The sequence below is a fragment of the Micropterus dolomieu genome, linkage group LG22 (assembly GCF_021292245.1).
Source record: "Micropterus dolomieu isolate WLL.071019.BEF.003 ecotype Adirondacks linkage group LG22, ASM2129224v1, whole genome shotgun sequence".
Lineage (NCBI taxonomy): Eukaryota > Metazoa > Chordata > Actinopteri > Centrarchiformes > Centrarchidae > Micropterus > Micropterus dolomieu.
Genome location: NC_060171.1, coordinates 27855266 through 27881096, shown reverse-complemented (window position 1 = coordinate 27881096; position 25831 = coordinate 27855266). Strand labels below are relative to the sequence as shown.

General features: G+C 42.1%; 1 protein-coding gene across 5 annotated transcripts in view; it reads left to right on the top strand.

Annotated features, from left to right (window-relative positions):
• Window positions 1–22062, top strand: part of siah1 (siah E3 ubiquitin protein ligase 1) — a 27889-nt gene extending 5827 nt beyond the window's left edge. Inside the window, exons 1-6 of one of the 5 annotated variants that reach the window (XM_046038038.1) lie at window positions 5304–5616; window positions 9851–10004; window positions 10951–11007; window positions 16767–16948; window positions 18097–18393; window positions 19635–22062. In XM_046038038.1, coding sequence (XP_045893994.1) covers window positions 9893–10004; window positions 10951–11007; window positions 16767–16948; window positions 18097–18393; window positions 19635–20006 — 1020 coding nt within the window. In that variant the 5' untranslated portion in view covers window positions 5304–5616; window positions 9851–9892 and the 3' untranslated portion in view covers window positions 20007–22062. Of the gene's footprint in view, window positions 1–5303; window positions 6363–9850; window positions 10005–10950; window positions 11008–16766; window positions 16949–18096; window positions 18394–19634 lie in introns of those variants that run through there. The other 4 variants (XM_046038037.1, XM_046038036.1, XM_046038035.1 and 1 more) reach the window with 4 other exon arrangements.
• Window positions 22063–25831: the final 3769 nt, after the last annotated feature.

Genomic DNA, 25831 nt, shown 5'->3' with positions numbered 1-25831 from the left:
CATTGCGAACGGGTCTAACTATTATCAGTGCGGCAGCAAATTCAGAACTCTTTGTAACAGTATTATTTTTTTTTTTTTTTTTTTTTCCTCAATCATGCATCACAGAATTTAAAACTCAATGATTGGATTTTTCTTGAAATGCACCCTTTTGAGTCGTAGATAGAGTTTAATGCGTATCCAAGCTGTTGAAGCTAAACAACTGAGCGACATAGCATTGTCTAAAATAAAATTATTTGCTTTGGTGCTTTGTGGCACCCAAAATAAGTCCTCCCACTTTGTAACTCTAATGCTTTCAGGTGATATTTAATCTATCAAGGGGGTGTGTGTGCATTTGCGCATCTATGATCTAGCTTGTCAGCAGACCTTAGCTTCTATGTCTTTTCTTCTTTTTACTGTCCTGGCGCATAAACGGCACATGGCCAGCGAACAGAGCTCAGCTCATCCTCACAAGAATGACAGCTGCCTGATGCAGGAGAGGCGTGTGTGTGAGACACTCAGAGTGACTCATTGGCTCTGTAACAGTGAGGTAATTCTAGATCTGTTACTAATGCCAAAGGGAGTCCCTTGCTTTACCTCTCTGTGTGTGTGCGAGCGTGCGTGCGTGCGTTTGTGTGTGTGCGCGTACGCACGCATGATACTCAGCTATGCTGCGTGTTAAAACACAGGCTTTGTGTGTGTGTGTGGGGGGGGGGGCTATATCTATGCTGATATCCCTGCTCTGTGTGGCTTCTCCATGGTAACAAGCTGCAGTTGCCAAAATAAAAGAAGTTACAAAATTACCCCCCAAAAGGAGATGTTTGTTTTTATTTCATTCAGAAATGTTGAGTCGGGGCTGGCTGCTACACACATTCCCAGTGATGTTCCAGCACTGGTAGCTAAGAAAGTGTCCTTACATTGAATACATAGTGTTGCACTCTATAATGATCCAGCTTTTTATTTTAAATCTAAAAAGGCAATAAAGCGAGGGAAAGCAGAGCACAGAGAGGATATCAGGTCTCTTCCTCTGAAGACTCTAATCAACAACCAAGGAGTAATCTATAGTTGATCCTTCGCCCCGTCTACTCCATTGACATTAGAAACATTATGCGTTTATTAAACTTTTGGAAAAAGGTGTCTTTTTAGCAGTGGATTTCCTTAAACTGAAAATAATAGATGCCTTAGATGATGATAATAAAAAATGAAGACTTATTTAATACTCTATATGATGTATTATGTTTTTATATTGTGTACAAAATGGAACACAGGGTTGCTGAAATGACACTGTCTCATCCCTTTTGGCTGTTCATAGGACCGGTACCATAACGGCACAGGTAAATGCATCAAAATCTAAGCGGCGGCTGGCTTGACTAGTTTGAGCTTAACTAAAGTTACCCTTTAATGATTCCCCCGATAAGAAATTCATTCTCTGTATTTAACCCATCCTAAGAGGTGATTTATGTCACAAGACAGAATGGCACAATAACTGACAATAATTTTGTCTTGTTTATCTTGTTTCACATTAGTTGGAAAATGAAATGGATTAATCAAATTTTATTTTCACCCATCCCTAATTTAAAGTGAAACTGGATGTTATGTGTTCCATTAAAATGCAATGTCACATCATTTTGTATCATTATTATTTCCATGTCTGTGTGTTAATAAAAATAAAAAAAAAGTTGGAAAAGCTAAGATAATAAATAACACCCAGAAAGCTTAGGACTAAACTTGCTAAAGAAGTCCACTCTGGAAGAACTAGAATCATTTGATCTGGGAAAATTTCATTTAGTTAGTTTTGATGCTCTCCACAGTGATTATGCACTCACCGTAACAGACACCGTACATTTACTACCAGACTGACAACTTAATGCTAACCTTTTCCTCTGCTCCACTCATTCACTGAACCACACAAAGCTCTGTTCCTTAATGGAGTTAACGCTACTCTTATAACGGCACCTTTTACTTGTGCTGTGTATACAAGTGAAAATCATTTGCAGCCCATTGATATTAATGATCATATGAAATTTTTGTAGCGGTGCTCACAATTCTGCGACGGCGGTTCATCACTCCTGAATGAATAAAGGGGAAACAGTGTGTGTGTGTGTGTGTGTGTGTGTGCGCGCACTGTGTACCCCAGTAAAATGTCAGGAAGGGATGAAAAAACAGATGCCACGCAAGCCTACTGTGCTGCACTATATTCTAGCGTGTTTTACATCCTCCCTGCCAAGGCGTGCTTTTTACATCTCCTGCTCACTAGTCTTGTTGTTTCTTGCTTCCTTAATTTCAGTTCAGCGATGCTTTATTAGCATGTCAAATTTTAAGACATTTGCTGCTGTAGTGTGTTTTAAGATCTAAATCTCTTTCCTGTTGGAACCCCCTGTCTGTAAGTGATGAAGTGTTTGGGTCTGGTGGTGAACTGCTGCCTGGTCCAGATGGCTCATTGTTGTATCTGCTGCCCTGCCCCTTTAATAACACACTTTGGCATTGGTTAGTGTCACTAGTGCTGTTTTATAGCGCACAGTGTCACAGCAGGTTCTCTTTGTGTTTGTAATTTTTTTTTTTTTTTTTCTGCTGCTGAATTTCTGACTGCTTTATATTGTCTGGTGATAATGTGAACAGATGTAGTGTAACGATGGGGAAGGGTATACAGCAGTGTGCCTCCTGTCTTCTCCTTTAAGCTGAACAAGTCTAAAGGTGCTTTCACACTGGTTGTTTAGCCAGAATCCAGCAGTTCCCATTAAAAAGAATAGTTTTTTTTTTTTTAACAAAAGGCATTGTGACTGTCTGTTCCAGACAGACTGGGGTATGGCGTGTATGTGTAGGCCATGATGACCGCTTCAGTAGCATGCTTGGCAAGAAACAGGGAGAGATGAAATAGCTCTGATAGAAGACTGAAACGATTAGTCGATTAACCAATCAATCAACAGAAAGTTAACTATTTTGATAGTCAGTTGTTTGTCATCTATCATATCTCTATAAGAATAAATCACCCTGAGTGTAATAAGTATGTTTTATTGTGCTGTAGAAGAAAGGGGTTGATGATCCAGTGTTTCCTCTAGGAATTTTTTTTTTTCAGCAGCCGGGGCAGGACAAACAGCGCCCAGACATTTAATATAAAAAATAGTCAACATGAGAAACCTCCTCCCTTCTGAGGTGCATTTTATTTGCACACTAAAATCCAAAAAGAAAAGTCTCCTCATTAGCTTAAAAGGACTAGTTTGCATCACTAATTGGCTTTACTAAACTCAGCTCCTCCAGTCAACTCTGTCCTTTCTTTTCCAAAACCACTTTTCAGACTGAAAACTGAAAAATAATTGAATCAGTCTATCCAGGACAGAGCTGCAGGCTACGTCAGTTTAGTCTAAGTTTGTACCTGATGTTCTCAACATTGGACAAGTAGGCAGTAATAAAATACAGCTTCCAGTTACTTTCTATAAATTGAGCTAATGTTAAGTTACACAGCAGCTATGTAGCTGCTGTAGAAGTTTTCCTGCTCAGCTGCGCAGTCTGAATGGGAGATGGTAGCTATCTTAGCGCTAACCGGCTTCACTTTTCCAGCGGGTAGGAAACAACAGACTTCCTTGGTCTTGAGAGGCTAACACACTGTAACAGACGCCGTACATTTACTGCCAGAATATTTTCCTCCGCTCGCGTTCACCGTCACTTTCTGTTGCTCGGACAATCAAACACTCGCTACGCACCTCCTGATTCAGAGTTATGCTGCTCTTATAACAACATCTGTCACGTATGTTCTGAATAGAACGAGGAGAAGAAGCGAGCCGAGCATTGAGTGCTGCCGTGCTCGCACAGTGTGCGAGTGAAACCATTTGTAGCACATAGTTTAATGATTGTGGGAAATTTTAGTAGCAGCGGTTGTGATTCAGCAGCGGTGCACTGCCGCTCCTGAATGCATATAGGGGAAACTCTGGATGATCAAAATAAAACTATTGATAGTTATCAAAAATGGTTAGTTGCAGCCTCATGGTGACATTTGAGCAGAGATTAACTTGTGCTTCTCAGGGCACTGTAGAGCCCTGAGGAGGGTTTCATAGAAAGCCTTTTTCCACTTCTTTGTGGCTTCTAAAGAAGGTAGCGCTACGTCAGTGCTGTGGTTCACAATGGGCAAGTATGATGACAGAAAGACAGTGCAAGTGGACCACGGATTGGAACAATTGTAAACATTTTTTTTTTAACTGCCTGAAAGCCAGCAGTGCCAGGCTATTTAAATCTTAGTATTCTGATGGTTTTTGTTTTTCACTTTGGGAATGAAACACCCATGATGCATTGTTATTGCTATGTGTCTCTGTAGCTGTGTGCACTAAGCTAGCTATCAGTTTATCTGCTGCTGACAGACAGATTCTGGCTCCCAGTCATATTTGGGTTTCACTTGGGCTTCTTTTCCTGGCTGGCTCAGTTTTGTGTGTGTGTGTGTGTTTTGGAGAGAGGGAGCCAGAGTGTGTGCAGGAGAGTGAGCCTGTAAAAGAAAGAAGGGGGCTTTAATATAGCTAGACTGATTCTAGAAAGTAACAAGTTAACAGTCGTCATTTTAATTCCCATGAGGAAGAAGAAATACATCTCATTGTTTTGATCTGCATATTGTGGTTTTTGGGCAAATCTGTAATTTAATAATGCTTGAACTCAGTGGTAGGTTTAACAAAGTTTTCACATTCAGTGGTGTGAGTGTGATACGTACACCTACTGGATTACTTTGTGGCAAGTGGCGAGAGGGGACGTCAGTAGAAGGATAGAGTGAAAAGAAAAGGCAGTGAGAAAGTGAGGTATGGTGTCAATGAGGGCAGCTGGTAGTACAGCCCGCAGCCAGACAAGGCTGAAATCTGAGACTTGCACAACCACAGAGCCTGGTGGAGGGAGGGGGTAGAGAGAAAGAAACACAAGTGTGGCGGGGGGGGGGGGGGGGGGGGGGGGGGGGAGAGAGAGAGAATGTCCATCCAGGAGAAAAAGGCAGAATATGCAGGCTCGAGGCAGAGTAAGCATGCAAGAAAGTGTAGGGGAAAGGAGGGAAAATGGAGAGATAATGACATGAAAGATGCCGGGCAAATAAAACTTCAGGAAAAAGAAATCAGTAAAATTCTGTGTAAAAGAGAAATAACATGTTGTGGAGAAGAAGGGGTTATGTGTTCGGGTAGGGAGCTGCCAAGAAAGAAAGGGGAAGGGTGTGAGTGAGCATGCTCTGTTTGGACTGACATTGGATGCCAGCTTAGCTTTTCTCTGTCATGCACACAAACACACCCAGCAGCAGTGACACCTACCACACTCCAGGGGACAGAAAGACATGGCTTGAGGAAAAGAACGCAGAGGGGAAAAAGTCAGAGGGAGAGCGACTTTGTTTGGGACTTTCCCTCCTTTTCCTACCTTGCGAGCCTTCTTCTCTTCCACCGGAAACCAAGAGAAAGCAGGGCTTTTCTAATCAGCAAAGGATTATTCTCCCAGCAGCACGGTTACACCACGTACTATTTGTTTTTCATAGAAACCAGTCTTTCTTTTGCCGTGGGAATTTTGCTTTTGAGGTGCAAACCTGCAATTTTGGTAAAATGGTTTTGGAAGCAGATACACATGTTAAAAGCTGCAGTGTTGCGGGGCCAAACAGTCCCTGAAGCTCTGGCACCGGGAAGAACAAAGGTGAAACTTGTAAAAAGACAATTATCCAGTGCTGTGGCGATCTACAGGGACTTCGCTAAACTGTCCCATGTTGCCTTCAGTTCCTAGTGGCTGATTGGGAGCAGTCAGACTGTTGACTCAATTTGTGTTTGTCTGTTTCTCTGTGCTGCAGTATATGCACTTAGAAACCTGCCTGGTGTTCCTTGTACATTTGGCGCTCAGTTTGGCCTGATATGCAGGTCTGATTACTTTTTTGCTTGCTGCTCAACTGACTGAGGAACTAACTAACTAAAAGGAGTTTTAAAATGTAATATTTTGTAGTTTTTTGGATTCAGACACCAGCATAGGCACTCTGGTGTCGTCTTGTCCCATCCCCTCATAGGCTGTGCTGTTGGTTGTTGTGTGTTTGGGGTTTTTTTTCTTTGGTTTTTTTTTTCTTTGCCCAGCTAATAAGCATTTCTGTTTGGACACAGCCGTCATTCTTTCATTACAGTTTTCCTGCGCAGCCTCATGAGCTTATGTTGCCTAAAGGGTGGACCAGGAGGGAGAAATGTGATCCTCTGTTTTGTGGTGTTTTGGGGCAGAAGCAACAGTGTGTGGTTTCCATGGAAAAGGCCAGAGAAGGGGGCTCTGTGAATGTTCTACCCCTATGTCTCTGGTTCAAGTGAAATCGAAGCCGGCTAGCGTAGCACTGCAAGCCCCGCCCTGGAACTCCTTGTTCAGACTCTTCTCATGTGTAGCCACAAGGAACGTGCACAGGACTAAAGGTGAATGAGCTCTTAAAATATAATGCTCATGACGGAGCACAATGCTTTATGTGTTAAGGCCAGCTGTCCTAGTACCTGCAGCCAAGGTGCTTTAAAATGTCGTAAATTCTTGTGCTTTGCCTAGCTTTAGCTGTGTGTGTGTGTGTGTGTGTGCGCGCGTGCGTGCGCATGCCGGGAGCTTGCCAACAAAACTGTATGTTGTGACGGATTGTATGTTGAATAGTTTGTGTGTGGGTGAGTACAGAAGATGCTTTAAGCAGCAAGCATGCCTGTGTGCATTGTGAATTATATGTGTGTGTGTGTGTGTGTGTGTGTGTGTGAACTCTTTACAATGCGTGTGTGACTGAGAAAAGAGTGGGCCACAAGTTGCGAACAAAGAATGGCATGTTTGTGTTGAAGCTCAGCTTCTTTTCTGCCTCCCCCTCTACTGTTCATCTTTCTCCTGTTTCTCTTCTTCCAAATCCTCTTTCTGTATCTTTATCTTTTCCTCCAATTGTTTGCTACCCTTCCTTCCTCGCTACTTGTTTCTTTCCCTTTGTGTCTCTTTCTGTTTTATTCTCACTTTTCTGGGCTTCAGTGGTATAATCAGTGGTTTCTCAGGATCTTTCGTACCCAGCTGAAGGCATGTGTCAGTCTTGTAGCATGTGAATGGGTGGGTCTTGCTGTAGATTGATTTGGGTGACTTATAGTAAATGGTAGTCACCCAAATTTTTGGTTTTGAAAGCTTTTTGGAGTAGTTTTGTTTGGATAGATTGACGTCAGACATTGCCATAAACTCGCCATAAGATGCCTCTGCTGTGGAATAGAAACACACACACACACACACACACACACACACACACACCTGTTTTTAAGGGAGACTTTCAAAATAATCTTGAAATAGTAAAGGTTTTTATTGTTTTGATGAGCAGAAATGTGGATGCATCAAAATCGATTTCACTTTCCCGCCAGGACGGATGTTTTAATGTTTGCTCTTCCATTAGCCCAGAAGTGGCTATGTTTACATGCACTCGGTAATCCAATTCTCCAAGTACGATGTCTATGTGGGTTTGCAAAACATTATTGCTTGCTGTGATCATACCTCCTGTTCAAAGAGGCCATTAAGAGATTCTTTCCTAATGCACCTTCAGTGTAAGTAATGGGGGACAAAATCCACAGTCCTTGTTTTGATCAAAAATGTATTTTAATGCACAGTAGTACCAAACAAAGTTTTGTTGTGCCTTCTGATGCTGTGAAAGGTTTTACTGTAACAGCCCCCCCGTGTGATCTGAGACAAACGGCCTTAAATGCTAATTTACCAAATATAAGTGAAACTCTTAAATGACAGAGGTGAATATTTGTTCAAAATGCCTTTATCTTTCCCTGTGAAGGACAGTAGTTCAATTACTTGCTGTAGAGACCACCTCCACAATTTGTGACCTCTAAGGTTTCTTCCTCTCGACCAAAGAGTTTCCTAGTTGACTAGTAACAGTTCAAGCCATTAGTCGACTAGTTGTCAGACCTTTTATGATCTTAATTTAGTTATTAACCTTATTTTGGGCATCGGAAAATGGTTTGGGTTCCAGGGCTGACAAAGTATGTTATAAGTAACATTGTGCAACACTGTGCTACATAGGGCTGGACGATATGGCCAAAAATGTTAGCACGATAAAAAGGTTCATGTCCTTCGAAGTATCAAATCTTTATTTCTTTTGAGTTTAAAGGCTCATTTTTGCTACTGAAGGAAATTTGAAGAAACCTGATGGTTAATTGTGGTTTAAACTCATCTTTATGGTCAATACTTGATGCCAAACAATGGATCACTTCACAAATCTGAGGTAGAAAATTCAAAACAATTATGATAAAATCTACACATAATTAAAATTAACTAAAAGCTTTTTTTTTTTTCTCAATCCTTTTTCCTCCACAAAATAACCATCTTAATAAAAAATTAAGTCCTAATTTGTGTATGATTCAAGTGAATATAATCAAACATTTATTGAATATTTATTGAACATTTGTTATATTGTTATTTTAAAAAATTATATTGCAATAATTATTGTTGTTTTATTGTCCAGCCCTAGTGCTACATTTATAGAGAAATCCAAAACTGTAATAATGAGCCTTTAAAATATACAAGGGACACAATGCGAGCCGTCTATTAATGACGAGAGTGGATTTCAAGTATCAACACAGTGTAATATCACAAGTCTCGTTTAAAAACACAGGAATAAATAACATCACAACAAGTACTCAAAAGACTTTTTAACACGATGGATGATGTAAACTTCATGATTAACTCTCTATAAACTCGCTCCTCTTCCGCTTGATGCCTCTCCTGTCCCCCCTGAATCCACTGTTTGTCACCTTTTCCCTGTCAAACTGGCCTCTGTTGGTCTCGGAGCCTGTGCTCCGTCCAGGAAAACCTCTTCCTCCCAGTGGTCCTAAGCTCCTGTGCTAGTGGTGTAAAAAACATCAGCACTCCCCCCGGTACACTGAGCAAGTCTGTGCAGAGTCCGCTGCTAGGGCCGCTAACTAGCTAATGGCCTATAGTTAGCAGCAGTTTGGTATCAAGGCATTACAGTATATCAGGGTTTGTAGAAATCCTGGTGGTATGACTTTCTGTACAGTCACCTGTCTTTGTATTAAACTGATATGGCGATGTTGAGGTGATGTAGTGTACGGTGTTAAAGCTGAGCCAGCCAACACAGATAAATCTCTGTGCACAAAATCTCTGTACAGCCCAGTGACGTTTCGAGATCCGCCACAGCAACTAGTGTCATCCAGTCCTCCAGAAAGAATCTGTTCATTAGTCTATGGGTCATAAGTATTTAAACCCGTTGTCTAAGTAGGCTAACCGCATATTATACACACAGCATTGTAGGCTAGACAAAGCCATACATGCTACAACGACTTCTATCATCAGCTGCTCAGCTATGTTGTTGTTGTTGTTGTTGTTGTTGTTGTTGTTGTTTTTGTTTGTTTTTTTAAACACAAATACGGTCATAATGTGTATATACCACGGTGAAATATCAGGAAGGTATGGAAAAAATAGATGCCACCACAGCCTACTAGATTTATTTGACTTTGTGCTCACATGGTACACTGTTGCTATGTGAAAAAATATTGTAGTAAAATTGTGCTTTAAGCCTCCATTTATATCTGCTTCAACGTAGCTCGTGCAAAAGATTTTCTCCTTAAACACACTTCTTTTATAATGTACCTTTAACCACAGGAAGTAGTCTAGACAGCATTAGATTAAGATTTATTTATTTATGTATTTATTTATTTCAGGTTTATTTAACAGGGACAATGCACACACATAATACAGTAGAAGAGCAAAGTAGTAAAGTGCCTTCCCACTGCAACATCTTTGGCATGTGTAGGCTCGCACGTGTGTTGCACAATACAGTGTAAAATCTGCTAAAGCTGGATTGAGCCATCTACATGGCAAAGAAATGCCTTTTGCTGTGACTAAATTGAAATTCTCCAAATATCTTTCTATGAAGATGCTTACACTCAAATCACGATGCTAGAGGGCTCAGTGGTCGATGACTGTCAGCCATCGGCGATGGACGATGAGCCCAGCCCTACTAGGACTAGATTCTGAATGTATCATGATTGTGTTTACCACTTCAGGAGAGACCTCTAATCCCAATACAGGTATTTCAGGGTTTTGTCACAGTTGTTGAAGCAGTGTAGGTTCTTTTGTTTTTTATTTTTTGTTTTACTTTAGATAATGACTGTTGATGTTTGTTTCAATAGAAAACAGCTTCTCCGCAGCAGGTTTAGGTGATAGGCATCATTAGACTTGACCGTGTGGTAAAACGCAGTAAGCTAACACTGCTTTAAAATCGTAGCATGAGTGGCAGATATTTAACATTCTCAGGTTAGACTGAGATTATCTTGAGCTAATGGCAACTATGTGGGGACACGCACTCATGATAAAAATCTAGGAAAACAATGTCCTTAATGATGACTCCATTCTGAAAAGGTTTATTAACTGTTTGTGAACAGAGTTCAGTCAGCTGGCAGTCACTTCTGGAAAAGATTTGCATCAGCATATTATGATCCTGACACAGTAGTTGGGAGCCACAGACTCATGGATGGAGCTTTTTCTGCTCTATGAAATGAATTAACAGTGTGGAGTCAACAGACAGCACAGTGGGAATCAATGATTTTAGAGCTCTAGTCTAATCTACATTGCATTAGTCGCGCTCTAAGTGCCTTTAATGCCTTGAATGAGCTTGCTTAGTCTATGGAAGTGCACAAGAGGGGCATAGCCCTTCCTGGTCTCTTATTGACAGAGATGGCAATCATAAACATTAGGCCGCCATCATGTAAATCAGATCTGCTTCATATGCTGACTGACTTAAGCATTTGTGATACCCATTGTCAGAAATGACAGAACCAGGCTTTCACTCTGGCCAGTGAACAAAGATGTTCGTGTACCACAGAGTACTGTGTATTTGACTCACTGTTAACTTCATGATTATTGTAGGGTTATTGTTGTTTTGAGTCCTAGCCAGTGTTTTCTACCCTTGCTCCTCAAAGTTGTTTGTTTACCTTTAGCTCACCTTTACCTTTTTTTTTTTCTCTCTCTTTTCAGAGGTCCCCACATTTCAAGAGAAGACGAAAGCCTTATTTGGAAATCTTATGGACGAAGGTGGGTATTTATATTGCTGTTAGTGTTTTTTTTTTTTTTTTTTTTTTTTTTTTTGTTGTTGTTTGTTTTTTTTTCCCACCCTCTTCTTCTGACCCTCTACAACGAGTTTGATGACTGTTGTTCCAACAGCCTTTTCAGTTGACAATTCTCCTGTGTGTAGCGTTTTGTAGTTGACTTGTTTCGTGTTTGAGGATTTGGAGCTCCCAGTTTGCACCACTTAGGCCAACATATAGCACCATTTGCTCTTTCTCCAAAACAGAGAGAGGTGTGCAACATGATGTCTCTGTGTGCTTCTAGCCTTTTTATTTTGAAATGTTGTTGGACTGTGCATGTGCATACTTGATTGGTCCAGGAAAATAAGTTATGTTCAGTCCTTTCCTCTTTGCCGTTATGCTGCTCCTCATTAACGTGGAGGACCGTGTGCCAAGTCGTTGTTTGTGTCTGCTCTTCTGTCATCTTTCTTTCACAAACTCAGTCTCCCCAGCCCCCCCCTCATGTTTTTTTTTTTTCCTCCCTGTCCCACACCTTTATTGTGCCTTTTTGCTGAATGTATAATTTTGGTATAAAGCCTCATTAGAAAGGTATTGTCCCTAATGACCTGCTACTTCTTTTCAATGTCCACGTTGTGAAAACTCAAACCCAGAAGCATTGTGACTCCAACTTCAGGCCGTTAAAGCCTTTTCTAAGCCACTTGCTAACAACAAAAGGGCATTGGGCTTAGCTTTTCTGTACTTATCTTGGCAGTGTCACCTCTTAGCCCCGCATGTGCCAACTGAAGAAGTGATACTATATTTATCCCCCTACTGGCTTTTTAGCGGGTCTTGATACTTGTTGTAGCTTTACGTGCTGGCAACTAGCTATTGTAGCTGCTGATAGCAAGGAAATCGACATTTGTCACAGGCATGCACACACTATAACGTGTCATCAGTGTGGAAGTTCTTCCCCGTGTATGAAGAAGACAACGCTCGCAATTTGCAATTACAGCAAGGACAAAATAAGTTGTAACTTGCAGAGCAGCTTGACTGGGATGGACCCCCCTGCTATATTAACGGTTGCCAAAGAGGTGACCCATTTTAGCCCTTTGTAGAGAAACGCAGCGAGAGAGATCTGGTATTATGTTAGAACATGCAGACACGGTGGATATTTTAAGCACGAACCAGGTAAATCGGTGAACACACCTGTTGTTGCCGATTATCATTCCATACCACGGTGGTCTCAATTATTTTGACAGCCGATGTCGTTAACACAAGGCTCACCTTCTGCTGGAAAATGGAATTGCGGATGAAAAAATGTGTGGGTTTTTTGAGCGACTTTATAAAACTGCTGCCAAACAATCTCAACAGAACAGACGCATACAGGGGGAGAGATGTGCAGGTCCAAAGGGAAAAGCAAGGTGAGCAGATTAGCCTACACTGTCATTTTGTGGGAAACCCCGAGCTGTATTATTCTGCAGTTCATCTTCGGTTGCACTTTATTAGTAGAAATAAGCTCTGTTCTGTAGCTTAAGCAGGAGCACTTTTTATTTATTTTTTATTTTTTTGAGGTGTTGGACTGAGAGCAGGTCCTGTTACTGCTGCAGTTTTAGAGAAAATGTAAAAGTTATGTAATGGTCTGTGTTTTATTATGAACAAATAATTGAATGGACCCAAGCGAGAATAGCCCATGTTTGTGCTGGTGCTAATGGGGATTCTGAAGAAGAGAATTATGGCCAGGAAAAAAAAAAAAAATTAAATCTGTGCATCTCTAGTGAAAAGCAGTTAGTGAATCAGAAGTTGAAATTATAACATTACAGATGAAACCCTCATAGTTGAAACAATGAACTCACAGTGGGATTGGGTGGGGTCACTCAAAAGTTCTCAACTCAGACTACAAAGCTCCTGGTTGAGGTCTAGTGTTGATCTACTTCAGTTAAGTGTGTTTAGCCATACAGTTAGTCTGCTAGACAGGTGACTGAGCTGAGCTTCTCTTGCGTGACAGCAGTAGCCATCAGCCACACCCAATCTACACAAACTTCTGCACACAGACAGCTGGCAGCTGGCCTCTGATCTACAAATCTGCTAATACCATAAATACTATCGAGGCTTATTTAAGCATGGGGGTTTACATTTTTCCAAATATTTTAAAAAAATTATAATTTATTTACAGTTTACTGGGGTATTATGCTAGAGGATGTTAAAGCAAAGAAATGTGGCTTGTGCCAAAACCCCATTGATGAGTGCGCTATAAATGAGGGAGAGCGAGAATAGCGAAGCAACAACTTGGAGTCAAAAAATGTATCAGATAATGGCTGGTGTGGACAACAATTTGCGCAGTGAAGAGGAGGGGGAGACACTGCTTAAGCGATCCACAGAGGCTTTTGATCAGCCCGCTGGGCCTGGCCAGGAGAGCAAAGAGCTGGTCTGGGGCTGGGCTCCGGACACATCACATGTGGGCATGCACTATTATGCAAAGTGCATGGTATGGGTCAGTTGTATTCATTCTTGCAGTGTCACTGTGAACTGAACAGAGCCAATTGTTTGAACTAGAAGATATGTTAACATTACACATGATTAATTGGCTAATATTTGTTTAAATTAATAAACAATTGTCAAATAAACCCAGCAAGTTTCAAACTTGTGTATATGCACACAATCCAAAAAAACAACTATTTTAAATCTATTTTTATTGGACTAGCAGGAATTAAGACAAACTCAATATTTATGTCTCATGAAGCTACCCGTCTACAGCAAATGACCCTTTACCACCAGTTCTGATCACAGCATCGTCTTCAAGCTGTGTTTGCCAAGCTAGTAACTGCCCGTATAAAGCTACACTGTGTAAGTTATTTCAGTCTTGCATGCTAGCTGACTGTGACCCTGGCCTCAGCCTAGCTGAATGTCCTGAGCTAATTTGGTTCCATTGCTCTTAGTGCTGTTGCTAGCATGCTAGCCAGCAAAGAAGTTCTATTAATAGCTACTAAAGCATTATCTCCACCACCGCAGGCACAGTTACAGCTAGCTAATATGGCCTCTCATTAGGGCCAGTCTTTACCTCTGTAGTTGGCATGTGTGTGCATGTGTGCATGCAGAAAGCTTTACCCTGACAGATGCACTGGCAAAGCTGCCAGCTACCAAGCTAGAAGTAAAAAGGGAGGCTTATGCAAGTAGTGATGTAGATAAAAGCATCACATTTGGTATTCACGGTTGCTGGGCGAGCCCAAAACCTCCTGGGAGTGGTCAACGGGAAATCATACATCACTGAAATTTGAAAAGGCTTACTCTGTAGAAGCATTGAAACTGATGACTTTCTCTATAGTGCTGTGCTAAGGCGACTAAAACTGATCAAACTGAGATTTTAAAAGTATGCTTTAAAATGTTAATCATCATAATAATCATTGAATTCTCATCAAAAAGAGGTAAAGAAAAAAACACACCCCATTTTAAAAGAGAATTTAAATTCTGCATTAACCACACTGATTCTGATACACAAGACCACCTATGATATTCCCTGAATCCAGCAGTGTTTTCTATTTGACAGCTTTTAAATTGTTACATTAGCTGCTAGGTTAGGCTGATTGAGCAGCCCAGACTAAAGCTTTGGCAGCATTTTTCTGGTGGGTGGTAATTTCCCAGCTGTTGTCCTGTCTGTCTACATATTGCTGCACTGTCTCACCACCTGATTCTCTTATCTTGTCTTCACCTCCCACACAAACTGACCTCTCTTCTTCTCTACATTTTCTCTCCCTCTGTTCTGGCTCTCCCTGCGCTGCGTCTGGCTGTGGGTAGGGCTATAAAAGGATGAACTATGCCAGGTAGCAGAGTAGGTGGGGACATAGCCATCCCACCTAAACCCTGTACTGCCCAGAAAAAACCTGATATGAGAAACATCCTCTTTATCTTTCCCACCTTTTTATCTCCACACCCATGCTGTTGTGTCCACTCTTTCACACATTTCATCCCTCTTCTCTCCTCCTCCTTTGTCCTCCTAACTCATCCTCTATTTCTTTTTCCATGTCCCTATTAAATGTTGAGCTCTTTCTACCCACCACTGATGTTCTTGCCCTGCTTGATAATAAACTTTGCTGTCTCACCCCCCCCCCCCCTTACTCCCCCCTCCTTTTTTTATTTCTCCAATAGCTCTTCTTCTGCTCCCAGTCCTCAGCACATACCTATTCTTCTGCACATCATGTTTACTCTCCTCTTCTCTACCCTCTCCTTTTTCTCTGCTCCACAGGCCATCCCATACTTAACCACAAACCTGTTACCAAGGCAACTGCACAGCATGATAGGAAACAGCAGCTCCACACACACACAAACGCACACACACATACACGCCACATCTGAGTTCACTACTGTCTGGTGGTTCTTTTTTTATGTATGTGACTAAAAGTCTGTGCAGCTCTGACTTGTTGCTGGTACAGTAATAGACCTGTTGTACATGGTCTGCTCAGGCCGTGCAGAGGCAGATGGGCAGATGCTCATTCCTCATATAGCACCATAAGAAAGATGGTGTAGCCCCACTCACCCCAAACCCACCCCCGTCTGAAGGCTCCAAATGAAATCCAAATGCCTGTGGTTACTAGTGTCATACTGGCTTGAAGCACTGTGCTAACAGATTACGTAGCCTACAACAGTCACACAGGGGATTGTGGTAGGATGACTAGTCTAGTTTGAGACAAGTGGGTAACCACAGTGATTACTACTTTAAGGCAGCAAAACTGTTTGGTACAGTAATACATAAATCGTTTATCATGTAAAATCATTTATCATTATATTTACCCATTGAATCCATGACAAATGTAATAATACTGTCACATTTGATCAGAGATTGGATGCTTTATTCTGAATGTGGTGGGTGTGTGTGTGTGTGTGTGTGTGTGTGTGCGCTGTGTGTGTGTGCGCTAAACAATGCAGTATATAGCCAACACACGTAGTGGAGAGTGGCTCTGCTTGACATTGTACTGCTGCAAGAGCTACAGAGCCTAGTGAGCATCACCGATCAGATGACTGTAGATAAGCTTAGCGTGTACCTGCACGTCCTCATGTAAACTGAACTGTGCAGCTGGTGAAAGGGTATGAGGAGGAGGGCAGTTGTATTTCCCACCAGGACAAGACTTGATCATTGGGGGTTAAAGTGAAACTGTGATCTCTCACCTGATGAAAGCTTGATCACCTGGTAATCCCATGGATTTGAAACTGCTGTGGTTATTTAAATACTATTTAATCACCAAGGTAAATAAGTAAAAATGAGATGACAAATAAGATTTAATGTCATAGTCACATGTCAGTCAAGTGAGCAGAGTTGCCTGTCATCTTTCTCTTTTTCCACAACAGGTTCCCATCAGCTGTGTTATATGTGTCAGAGGTATACAGCCAGGCACTAAGAGGTCATAACTCATAGATGTGCAGCAAGTCAGAAAGAGAAGTTACAAGGAGGGGTCTAGAAAATTGTCTATGCTTCCCTCTGCAATAAAGACTTTGTATCTCTGATGTAGTGTCCCATAATGTGCTGAAAACTTTATCGCAACACTTAGAGGCATTTTTTAGGATTCCTGTGGGATTCCCAAGGGATGGAAGTCAGTTTTGTTGTTCTTGGTGGGACTAGAGCAGGCGGGACAAGAAGTTTTTATGTATAATTATGGCGTTCTAATATGAATTTACACTAATTAATTTTTGTACATGGAACAGGATGGGGATGCGACAGGAATATTTCTGTTGGAGTGAGTTGGGACCTCTCGGGTCACCCTCTAACAGCCCCCTCTCCCTGTCTCCCTTTATCAGAAATGAGTCGCCAGACTGCCACCGCGCTGCCCACAGGAACCTCCAAGTGCCCCCCCTCTCAGCGTGTGCCCACTCTGTCAGGCACCACTGCCTCCAACAGTGACCTGGCCAGCCTGTTTGAGTGTCCTGTCTGCTTCGACTATGTCCTACCCCCCATCCTGCAGTGCCAGTCCGGACACCTGGTAGGTACCATCCAGCCTGGAAAGTAAGCAAAGCCTGTAGTTGTAAGCAGTATATTTTTGATGTCATCAAGTGTCTCACTTGGTCTACATTTTAAGGTGTGTGTGTGTGTGTGTGTGTGTGTGTGTTGTACACAGTTTGCTGTTTTGTAAAAGAATTATTACCATGGGTTTTAAAAACAAATAGTTTCCCATTGTCCTGCATTTAAACTCAGTGAGAAGCTGCACACAGGTGATACTGATTTCAGTATTCTAGCTACAAGTATGTACGTGCTATGCACAAACATTAATCATGCAATTTAACATTTTAATAAGGTCTGGGGTTCAGTCATACATCATAACAACCATTAGAATTATTGGACTTTTTGAATTGCGATGTTATTAATCTAATAATAATAATAATCCTTATTTGTAGAGCGCTTTTCAAAAACAAGTTACAAAGTGCTTTAACAAGTGTAAAGAATAATACAAAAAAGATAAGAGCATGAAAATTTTATATAAAATTAGTAAAATAAAATAAAGTCAAATAAGATCGGTCAGTATTCACTCAGTAGGACCTTCAGAAATTGGTGTTGGTAAAATTAACTTAATATTGATTTAGTATTACTAATTATAACCCCTGCGGAGGGGAATAAACATCTGTCTGTCTTGATGTAACTTGGTCATGTGTCCTCTACTAGAGTAACTTTTTTTTAACCACTATATCTAACTGTCTCGCTGAAAGTACTGTTTGATATTTAAAACTAATAATGTGATCTTTTAACATGTGAAAGTATTCAAAGGGTAAAGACTAAAATGTAGCCCCACAGTGTCACAGGGCAAATTCTTGGAACTTAAATGAAGATAAATATCTGCTGAACAGTTTGGATCACAAGTAGGCGAAGCAGTTCAGAATAATAGTCATCCCTGAAGATGCTTCTTTCGGCATACGCTGCAGATTTTAACAGCACTATTAGAGGATAAATTGGTTTATGAAAAATCTCATGGTGGCTACAAAGACAGTCTGTCCAATCAGTTCATTCATTCAAAGACTTGACCAGATCTTGGGTGCTTGGCCATCTGATGACATTTCAGCATCCTCTCCCACTGTCTGAGAAGAACATCTCGGAGGATGAAAACTACTACACTCGTTTTTGTGTGTCCCTTCCCAGGTGTGCTCCAACTGCCGGCCCAAGCTCACATGCTGCCCCACCTGTCGAGGCCCCCTGGGCTCCATCAGGAACCTGGCCATGGAGAAGGTGGCCAACTCTGTCCTCTTCCCCTGCAAGTACGCCTCATCGGGCTGCGAAGTCACCCTGCCTCACACCGACAAGACGGAGCACGAAGAGCTGTGCGAGTTTCGGCCGTACTCCTGCCCCTGCCCCGGTGCCTCTTGCAAGTGGCAGGGCTCCTTGGACGCCGTCATGCCTCACCTGATGCACCAGCACAAGTCCATCACCACACTGCAGGTCAGACATTAGTTTGTCTCCTCAGCTTCTCTTTCAATCCAAGCTTAACAAGGGCGTACAGTGTCGTGTATATAGAAGCAAAGATGAGTCTGAAGGGACACTGGTAGCATCTCCATTTGGTTAGGTTTGTGTTTTTGGTAAATTAAGCTTCACGACATGGTGAAGGAATGAATCCTTCAAGGAGAAGCCTTAGGGAGTGTTACATTACCTCCTGGGCATTGTTAGAAACAGGACCAGCCTGACAAAAGTGTGTCTTTGATGCCACAGAAACTAAAAATCAAAAATGTAAATTTAAACTGTTTTGTAATCTGTATATGTTGTGGTAAAGGAACAAACGTTGTCTTGTGTACCGTATTAGTCCAAAGACTAAACACTTTCTTTTAAAATATATGTGATTATATTCTAAAAGTAAAGAGTGGATTTTTGTCAGTTTGCTGTTTCACTAGGTCTAAACCCAGGAGGAATTAAAAATGCTTCTTTTTGGAGATTTGTCCATATATAGAAAATGTAGTATAAATAGTCCTCTGCTTGGGTGTGGAGACTGCAAATGCATTATTACAAACTATAAGTGTGGAGTTTATAAGTTGTGAGCATTTAGCAGGCATGGGTAGTTTAAGAAAAGAGGCCATTGGGTTGCATTATGGGAAATGTAGGATTCAGTGTTTTTGGAGCTCAGCCCATTTTAGGGACTTCGTCAGTGTACCTCAGCCGCTGTTGCTTTTTGATTTTGATCGTTCTTTTTTGAATGTGTCTTGTGAGTCTTTTATGGACATCCACTACTAAATCACTGGACAACCCCTTTAAATGACCACCAATCAGACTCATGCACATCATGTTCAGTCCATAAGGGGCAGCTGTTGCCTGTCGCATGTTCAGGATCCTAAATGTGTGACTCCCCAGACATCATCAACAGTTGGCATTTTCCATCTGTTTCACACTTACCCCGATGACATCACCACATTTGCTAGTGTTTAATATACTATGTGTGGCTGCTACCTGATAAATGTTAAGTGAGAATTTTCTAATTTGTAGTTGTGATAGCTCATTCTGCAAAATAACTAGCTTGAAAGGTGTGTAGAAAATAAGCACTTTTAGGGTTCCCTGGGAAAGTAGTAGAAAGCCTGTTTTTGCTCTGAAAAGTATTTTCCTCAAATGCTTCTCATGTTTAGAGATGTCTTGTTATATAGTAGCCTTGAGAAATGATGACTAAACCTGTTTCACTTGTGTGCGTGTCTGTCCAGGGGGAGGATATTGTGTTCCTGGCCACGGACATCAACCTCCCGGGCGCGGTGGACTGGGTAATGATGCAGTCCTGCTTCGGCTTCCACTTCATGCTGGTGCTGGAGAAGCAGGAGAAGTATGACGGCCACCAGCAGTTCTTCGCCATCGTGCAGCTCATCGGGACCCGCAAGCAAGCGGAGAACTTTGCCTACCGGCTGGAGCTCAACGGGCACCGGCGCCGCCTGACCTGGGAGGCCACGCCACGCTCTATCCACGAGGGCATCGCCACGGCCATCATGAACAGCGACTGCCTGGTGTTCGACACGTCCATCGCACAGCTGTTTGCGGAGAACGGCAACCTGGGCATCAACGTCACCATCTCCATGTGCTAAGAACTTTGAAGAGAAGAAGGTCAAAAAGTTACAGATTGTCAGGGGGCATTTTTTTAGGGGGTCAAATCAGTTGTGACCTCACAGCGCCTCCCTCCCCCCTCTCTCTGCTTCACCCCTTGAGATGTGGAACTGGACTGTCTGATCAGGCAGCCGTGGAGGCTGAGGGGGTGGGATGGATGGATGGACAGATGAGTGGAGAAATGAATAAACATAAGGACATGACCGTGTAGTGATGGCTGTAGACTAAACACACACACACACACACACACACACACACACACACACACACACACACACACACACACACACAAATATATATGTGAGACTCATGTACGCATGCAGTCTCGCCCTCTCGTGGTCATCAACACGGACGCAAACTGAAAAGCTGTTCAGTCAAACACGCTTGTCAAACTCCCGTCTCTTCAAGTGATTTCCCACCACTCTCATTGTAGTGTCTCTCTTTCTTCTCTTCCCCCTCTGTCATTGTCACACATTTCAGACACTACAGCGCTCTGACATTCACTCAGAGATGCTGGAGGCTGGTCACCTCTGAGCAGCTATGTCCCCTGACAGCTACGCACTGAGGAAGACTCAAGCTTTGTTTCAACACGGACTCCTGGCCAGTGCTGAATAGACCCCCCCCCCCCCATCAATTCCCAAGTATTTGTAATCCACCTCAGTACCTGTCAGACCTCCTGGATCAAACGGTTCACACGCTACCGACACGTGTAGGGCTACAACAAAAAGTGGCAGTGACTAGGTTTCACAGTTTCATGTGTTAGCCAGCTCATACTGGAACCCAGAGCCAATGAAGTTCCTGTTCGCAGACTGAAATGACTACCGATGGCTGGGATTGGAACCGTCACCCATAGACGTGGATGGCTGTAGCACCCATACTCCAGTAAAGGAACTCAGTCTTTAGACGATCCGGACAGGCTCATCTGGTTTCCTTCCGGCCCACACCTGGTCCCCTACCGGTCCACCCAAGGCTAAAGATTGTGCATTGGATGCTCTTTAAATAGTTGACTGTCGTCGTTGATAGTTATTAGAACAGACTCTGCTCTCATACTGTGTGGATTTAAGAAGGCCGTCAGCTACATCAGCCCTGGATTTTGTTTTTTTATTTGGTTATTTCATGAAGTGGACACGGAGTACGTACACACACACACACACACACACACACACACACACACACACACACACACACACACACACACACACACACACACACACACACACACACACACACACACACACACACACACCTCACGCATGCTCTTTGCATTACAGGCTGTGTGTGCAAGTGTAATAGTGGATGTAATGAATGTGTGTCGGAGCATGTTTGACTGAGGTTTGGGGGGGGGGGGTCTTATTTTGTTTTTCAGAATGAGGAAAAACACTGCATTTCAGTTGTCAGTTTTCTTTTGGAGTTTATTTCCTAAGTCTGTCTGGTTTTTTTTGGGGGGGGGGTTAATTATTTTAGTTGTCTTTTTTTTTGTATGAGGGGAGAGAAGAACTCCGTGTGTGTGTGTGTGTGCGTACGAGATGGACGTGTGTCGCAAAAAGCCTGCTCACTTTCTTCCTTCTCCTCTCCCTGCTCTTCTTTTTTTCTGCCTCCATCTTCGCTCTGTCTGCCAGTGTCGGCCTCAGCCGCTTTTTGACTGAAAACCCAACCAGGAATGAGGGACAGTTTCTACCGTTACAATGTTGCTATTGTTGTTGTTAAATGGAGATTATCATAATTATCATTTTTTGTAATGACTTTTAAAAACAAAGATTAAAAGGCAGTTGTAAAACTTGTGGCTAAAACTTCAGTGTTTGTAGTTAAAACAAGTTGTGTCGTTCTTCTGAAGGTTTGTTTTTCTTCATCTATTTGTCTCTCCGTCCTCTTGTTTGTGTGGTCTTTTCTTTTTGTCTGTGAGGAGGGAGGGAGGTCAAGCCAATCATCTCTCCCTTTCTCTTCATGTGGAGTCTCAGTAATGTTGCTGCTCTCCCTCAACTCCTTGACTTTTTTTTCTGTTTTAATTTGTCATTAAATAAATCTATCTTTTTCATACCTGGTGTCTTTTCTTCTCTTTTTGCAGGTCTCGCGTCCTAATTATGGCTGTTTTTTGTTTTGTTTTTATCTTATACCGATGAGTGACAGTTTTTGTCTGTACACTTAGGTCACCTGGTTTTTGCCCACTAGCATTGTGGGTTTTTTTGGGGTTTTTTTATGAGTGCATCCCCAGTTTGCATGTACACAAACACAATATTATGAGACAATTTCCTATCACTCCCTCCAAGACTTTGAGTCTTACGTTCATTATACAAAATATCCATGACAAAACAATCTCACCTAAAGGTCTATTTGTAGCGTTTCTGGGTTTTGATCATATCACGTGAGCTTCCTCTGCACATGAGGTTGGCACAGTTGTCATGGAATTGTAGATGTTTTTAAATGTAAAACAAATTGGCTTTCTCATCCATCTTGGCTGAAAGTTGAGGTGAATCTAAATTTCCGTGACAGTGGGGCAAACTAAAACTGCTGCCTAAGGCCATGTGATATGAAGACCCAGAACAAATACTACATGAACCTCGAGGTAAGGTTTTAGCTGTTTTAAAGTCAAGAAGGAAGTTTGAAGTGCAGTGAAATGCCCTTATTTTAAATTACTGGACCTGCAAAGATTTCTTTTGAAAGTACTTGCTAGAATCTGTGTTGGTAGGAGAACATAAATACACAAAATTGTGCCAGGACAAAAAGCGGTCAACTTAGAAGAAAATACGTTTTGCCTGTCAAAGATCTTGCAGGTAAAAATTTTGTGTCAATAAAACTTTGGATTACAAATTTCAGTCAGTTTGCAGACAGCCTCCTTGTTTTATTTGTCGAAGGCCAGGGTTGTCTACAGAACAGAGTTGCTAAGAATAAAAAGCATTGAACTCACTGTAAAAGGAACAAGATTTAGCAATAGCATAAGGTCTGAGCCTGCAAGTGAATATTTTGGCATTTTGTCAAGTCCAGGATCAACGTGGTTAAGTTCACGTTGCCTCTGCACAGGGGGTGTGATTGTGCTGGGTAGCCCCCAAGCAAATCTATGTATCTAAATATGTTGGCACTACTAACTCATTTTCTTACCAAGGTCAAACAAACCACCCCCCGCAAGATGTTTAAACTAAGTTAATGCAATTTGATGTTAAAGTGATACTTCTGCTGCATGAACACGCAAAGTTTAGTCTTAATCGTATTACGGTCACAGTTACTGAAATATGTGCGTGCTGGCCAGAGCTCTTAAGCTTGCGCGGTAAAATGCATCCCTGTGATACTGTCCTCAATGCATCAAGTTTATCATTGTTAAGTAGGTCTTTGGATGTAGGGCAGCCTGTGAGGTCAGATAGGTAGATCAGACAGGCAGCGTGGAGCACAGGAATAGTTTAGTGCAGCTGCAGAAGCACAAGGTGTTTTGCTCAAACTCTGAGGAAAATGTGCATGCAGAGATGTCAATGTTAGTGCCTCTGACCAGCCTTGTGTCTGTCAATGGTTACGCAGTGATCTTGTCCCACAGTTTGGAGGTCAGGGACTGTATGAAAATTATTTGGGGGGGGGGGTGGTTCATAAAAGGGACGGGGTGTGGGTTTTCTTTTTGCTGAAGGTATTTTTTGGAGATTTTCAAGCAATAGTAGGAATGAGGGAAAGATTTCCTGCCGCGAGTTAGATGAGAAAATTACACCTCAAAGGCGAAATATGTACCAGCAGTTGGTTAGCTTAACTGAGCATAAAGCCTAGAAACAGGAAAACAGCTTGTCTGGCTGAAGGTGACAAAATCTACCAGCCTACTACCTACCTGCACATCCACAGCTCACTAACTAGCACATGATATCTTGTCTGTGTAATTCTAACTTGCTATTTTACTGGGGAATTACGTGCTGGACAATATTGTGGCTGGGACCAGTTGCCAGGCAAGTTACAGTATACATTAAGTGAAAAGTGTCATATAAAGTTAAACTATAATGGAATTCTAGTTCAGCGTCAACATGTGACTAATCAGCAGCAGAAGGAAACATGTTTGGAACTTTGGGGGGGGGGGGGCATGCTGCCAGTACACTAAGCACACCCCAAGGGCCTCTGGGTAATTATGTTATAGGTTAAGGTCCTCCATTCACCAGAGGGGGAATGTTGAATCCAGAGGGCTTACAGAGGGGGTCCTAATACTGTGATTTAACTGAAACTGGGTGTGGCTGCAGTGAACTCATTGTGACACACATACAGTGTACATACGTGTACATAACCAGAAAGTAATACTACAGCTTAAGTGGTGTTGTGGGGGGTTTTTTTTGCAGGGACCAAAAAGGAGGGAAGTGATGATTTTAAGCCCAGACATGCAGGCAATATATGTTTTGGTAAAGTAAAGAGAGAGCACCCAGCACTTGAGACTTTTTCAGAGGTGTGCGGTGCAGATTCACCATCTGCCGAGAATCTTTCCTTTCAGATTAAATAGCTGCACCTTGAGGCAGAAATCATCATTACACCCACAGAAAAACAAAAAATCAAAGGATGCTTTACACACCAGGCCTGTTAGATTATAACTTGTAAGCAAAGTTGCCATTTTGGGCAGATGGTAGTACAAGAGAAAGGCACCTGGAGTGTTTCACTGGTTTCATGGAAAAGATATTTCCTGTGTACAAGGCATTTATTCACTCCATTTCCTTTATGCATTTCATTGTGGGACAAAGTGGTGTTTGTCAACAGCGCAATCCAATTAACCTTATTCTTTCCTGGGACACTTTATTTTGACACTAAAATCTTTAATGTGGGCGGTGGCGCATTATTTGGCCAGCAGCTGTAGAGATTATTTTTCTTACTATGTGTTGGACTGGTGCAAAGATGGATGAGTGGGCTAACTGTCAGAGATTAATGAACCCTTATCTGACTCAGCAAAACAGAAAGGTGTTTTTTTTTAATCGCAAAGTGTTTGTGATACCAAAAAAAACCCCTCAAAAAACAATTATATTGTTAAGTGCTCCTGTTATTATGTCCACCCCTGCACATGGATCATTAGGTCCTCTTCAGCAAGCAAAGCGCAGGCTGTGACTAATGAAGCTCAAAGGGCCTGATTTAATAGCACACACCAAAAGTAGTGGATAAATTCAGTACAGTGGAGTGCATGTATGAGCATTGGAGTCAGCATGCAAGGATCAAAGGGCACAAAAAGAGAGAAAACATTTCTGAAGGTGTCTTTGTTTACTGGTGGCGTATGCCTTATTAGGTGTTACCTTAAGTCAGATGAATGTACAACTGTACAGTGTTGCAAAGGTTTTTCAGCTGCACCAAAATAAAATCTGAAACAGATCTGCTCCTGGGCCAGTCCAACAGGTCCATCACTCAAAAGTCCCACATTATCCCACAGTCTGCTCAGGCTCTGCCATCATACAGCCCAAGGTGTAAAGGCTGCAGTGTGTTCACAAAAAGCTGAAGAGTTTCTTCACTGCCTCCCATCAAAAATCTTCATGTCATCACTAAACAAGAGAGCGGTCAAGTAAAAATGGCTGACTACCCATCCTCCTGGAAGATGATAAACCTGGCACTGCAGCAGCTCCGGCTCTTTTCAGCCATCCTTCAAATACAAAATCACCAAGCTGCCATTAATGAAACTTAAAGAAGCTATAAGTTGTTGTATTTTTTTTAACAAAGAATCAAATTAACCAGTGTACTACACTGTAAGGGGTCAGTTGTCATGATGAATGCACAGACTGGCTCCCAGTTTTACCATTTTGGTTCACTCCCACTGCTTTAAAAACTCGCTGTGTGCCATTAATCCGGACAAAATTAGCAACTAGCTGGCGAACAT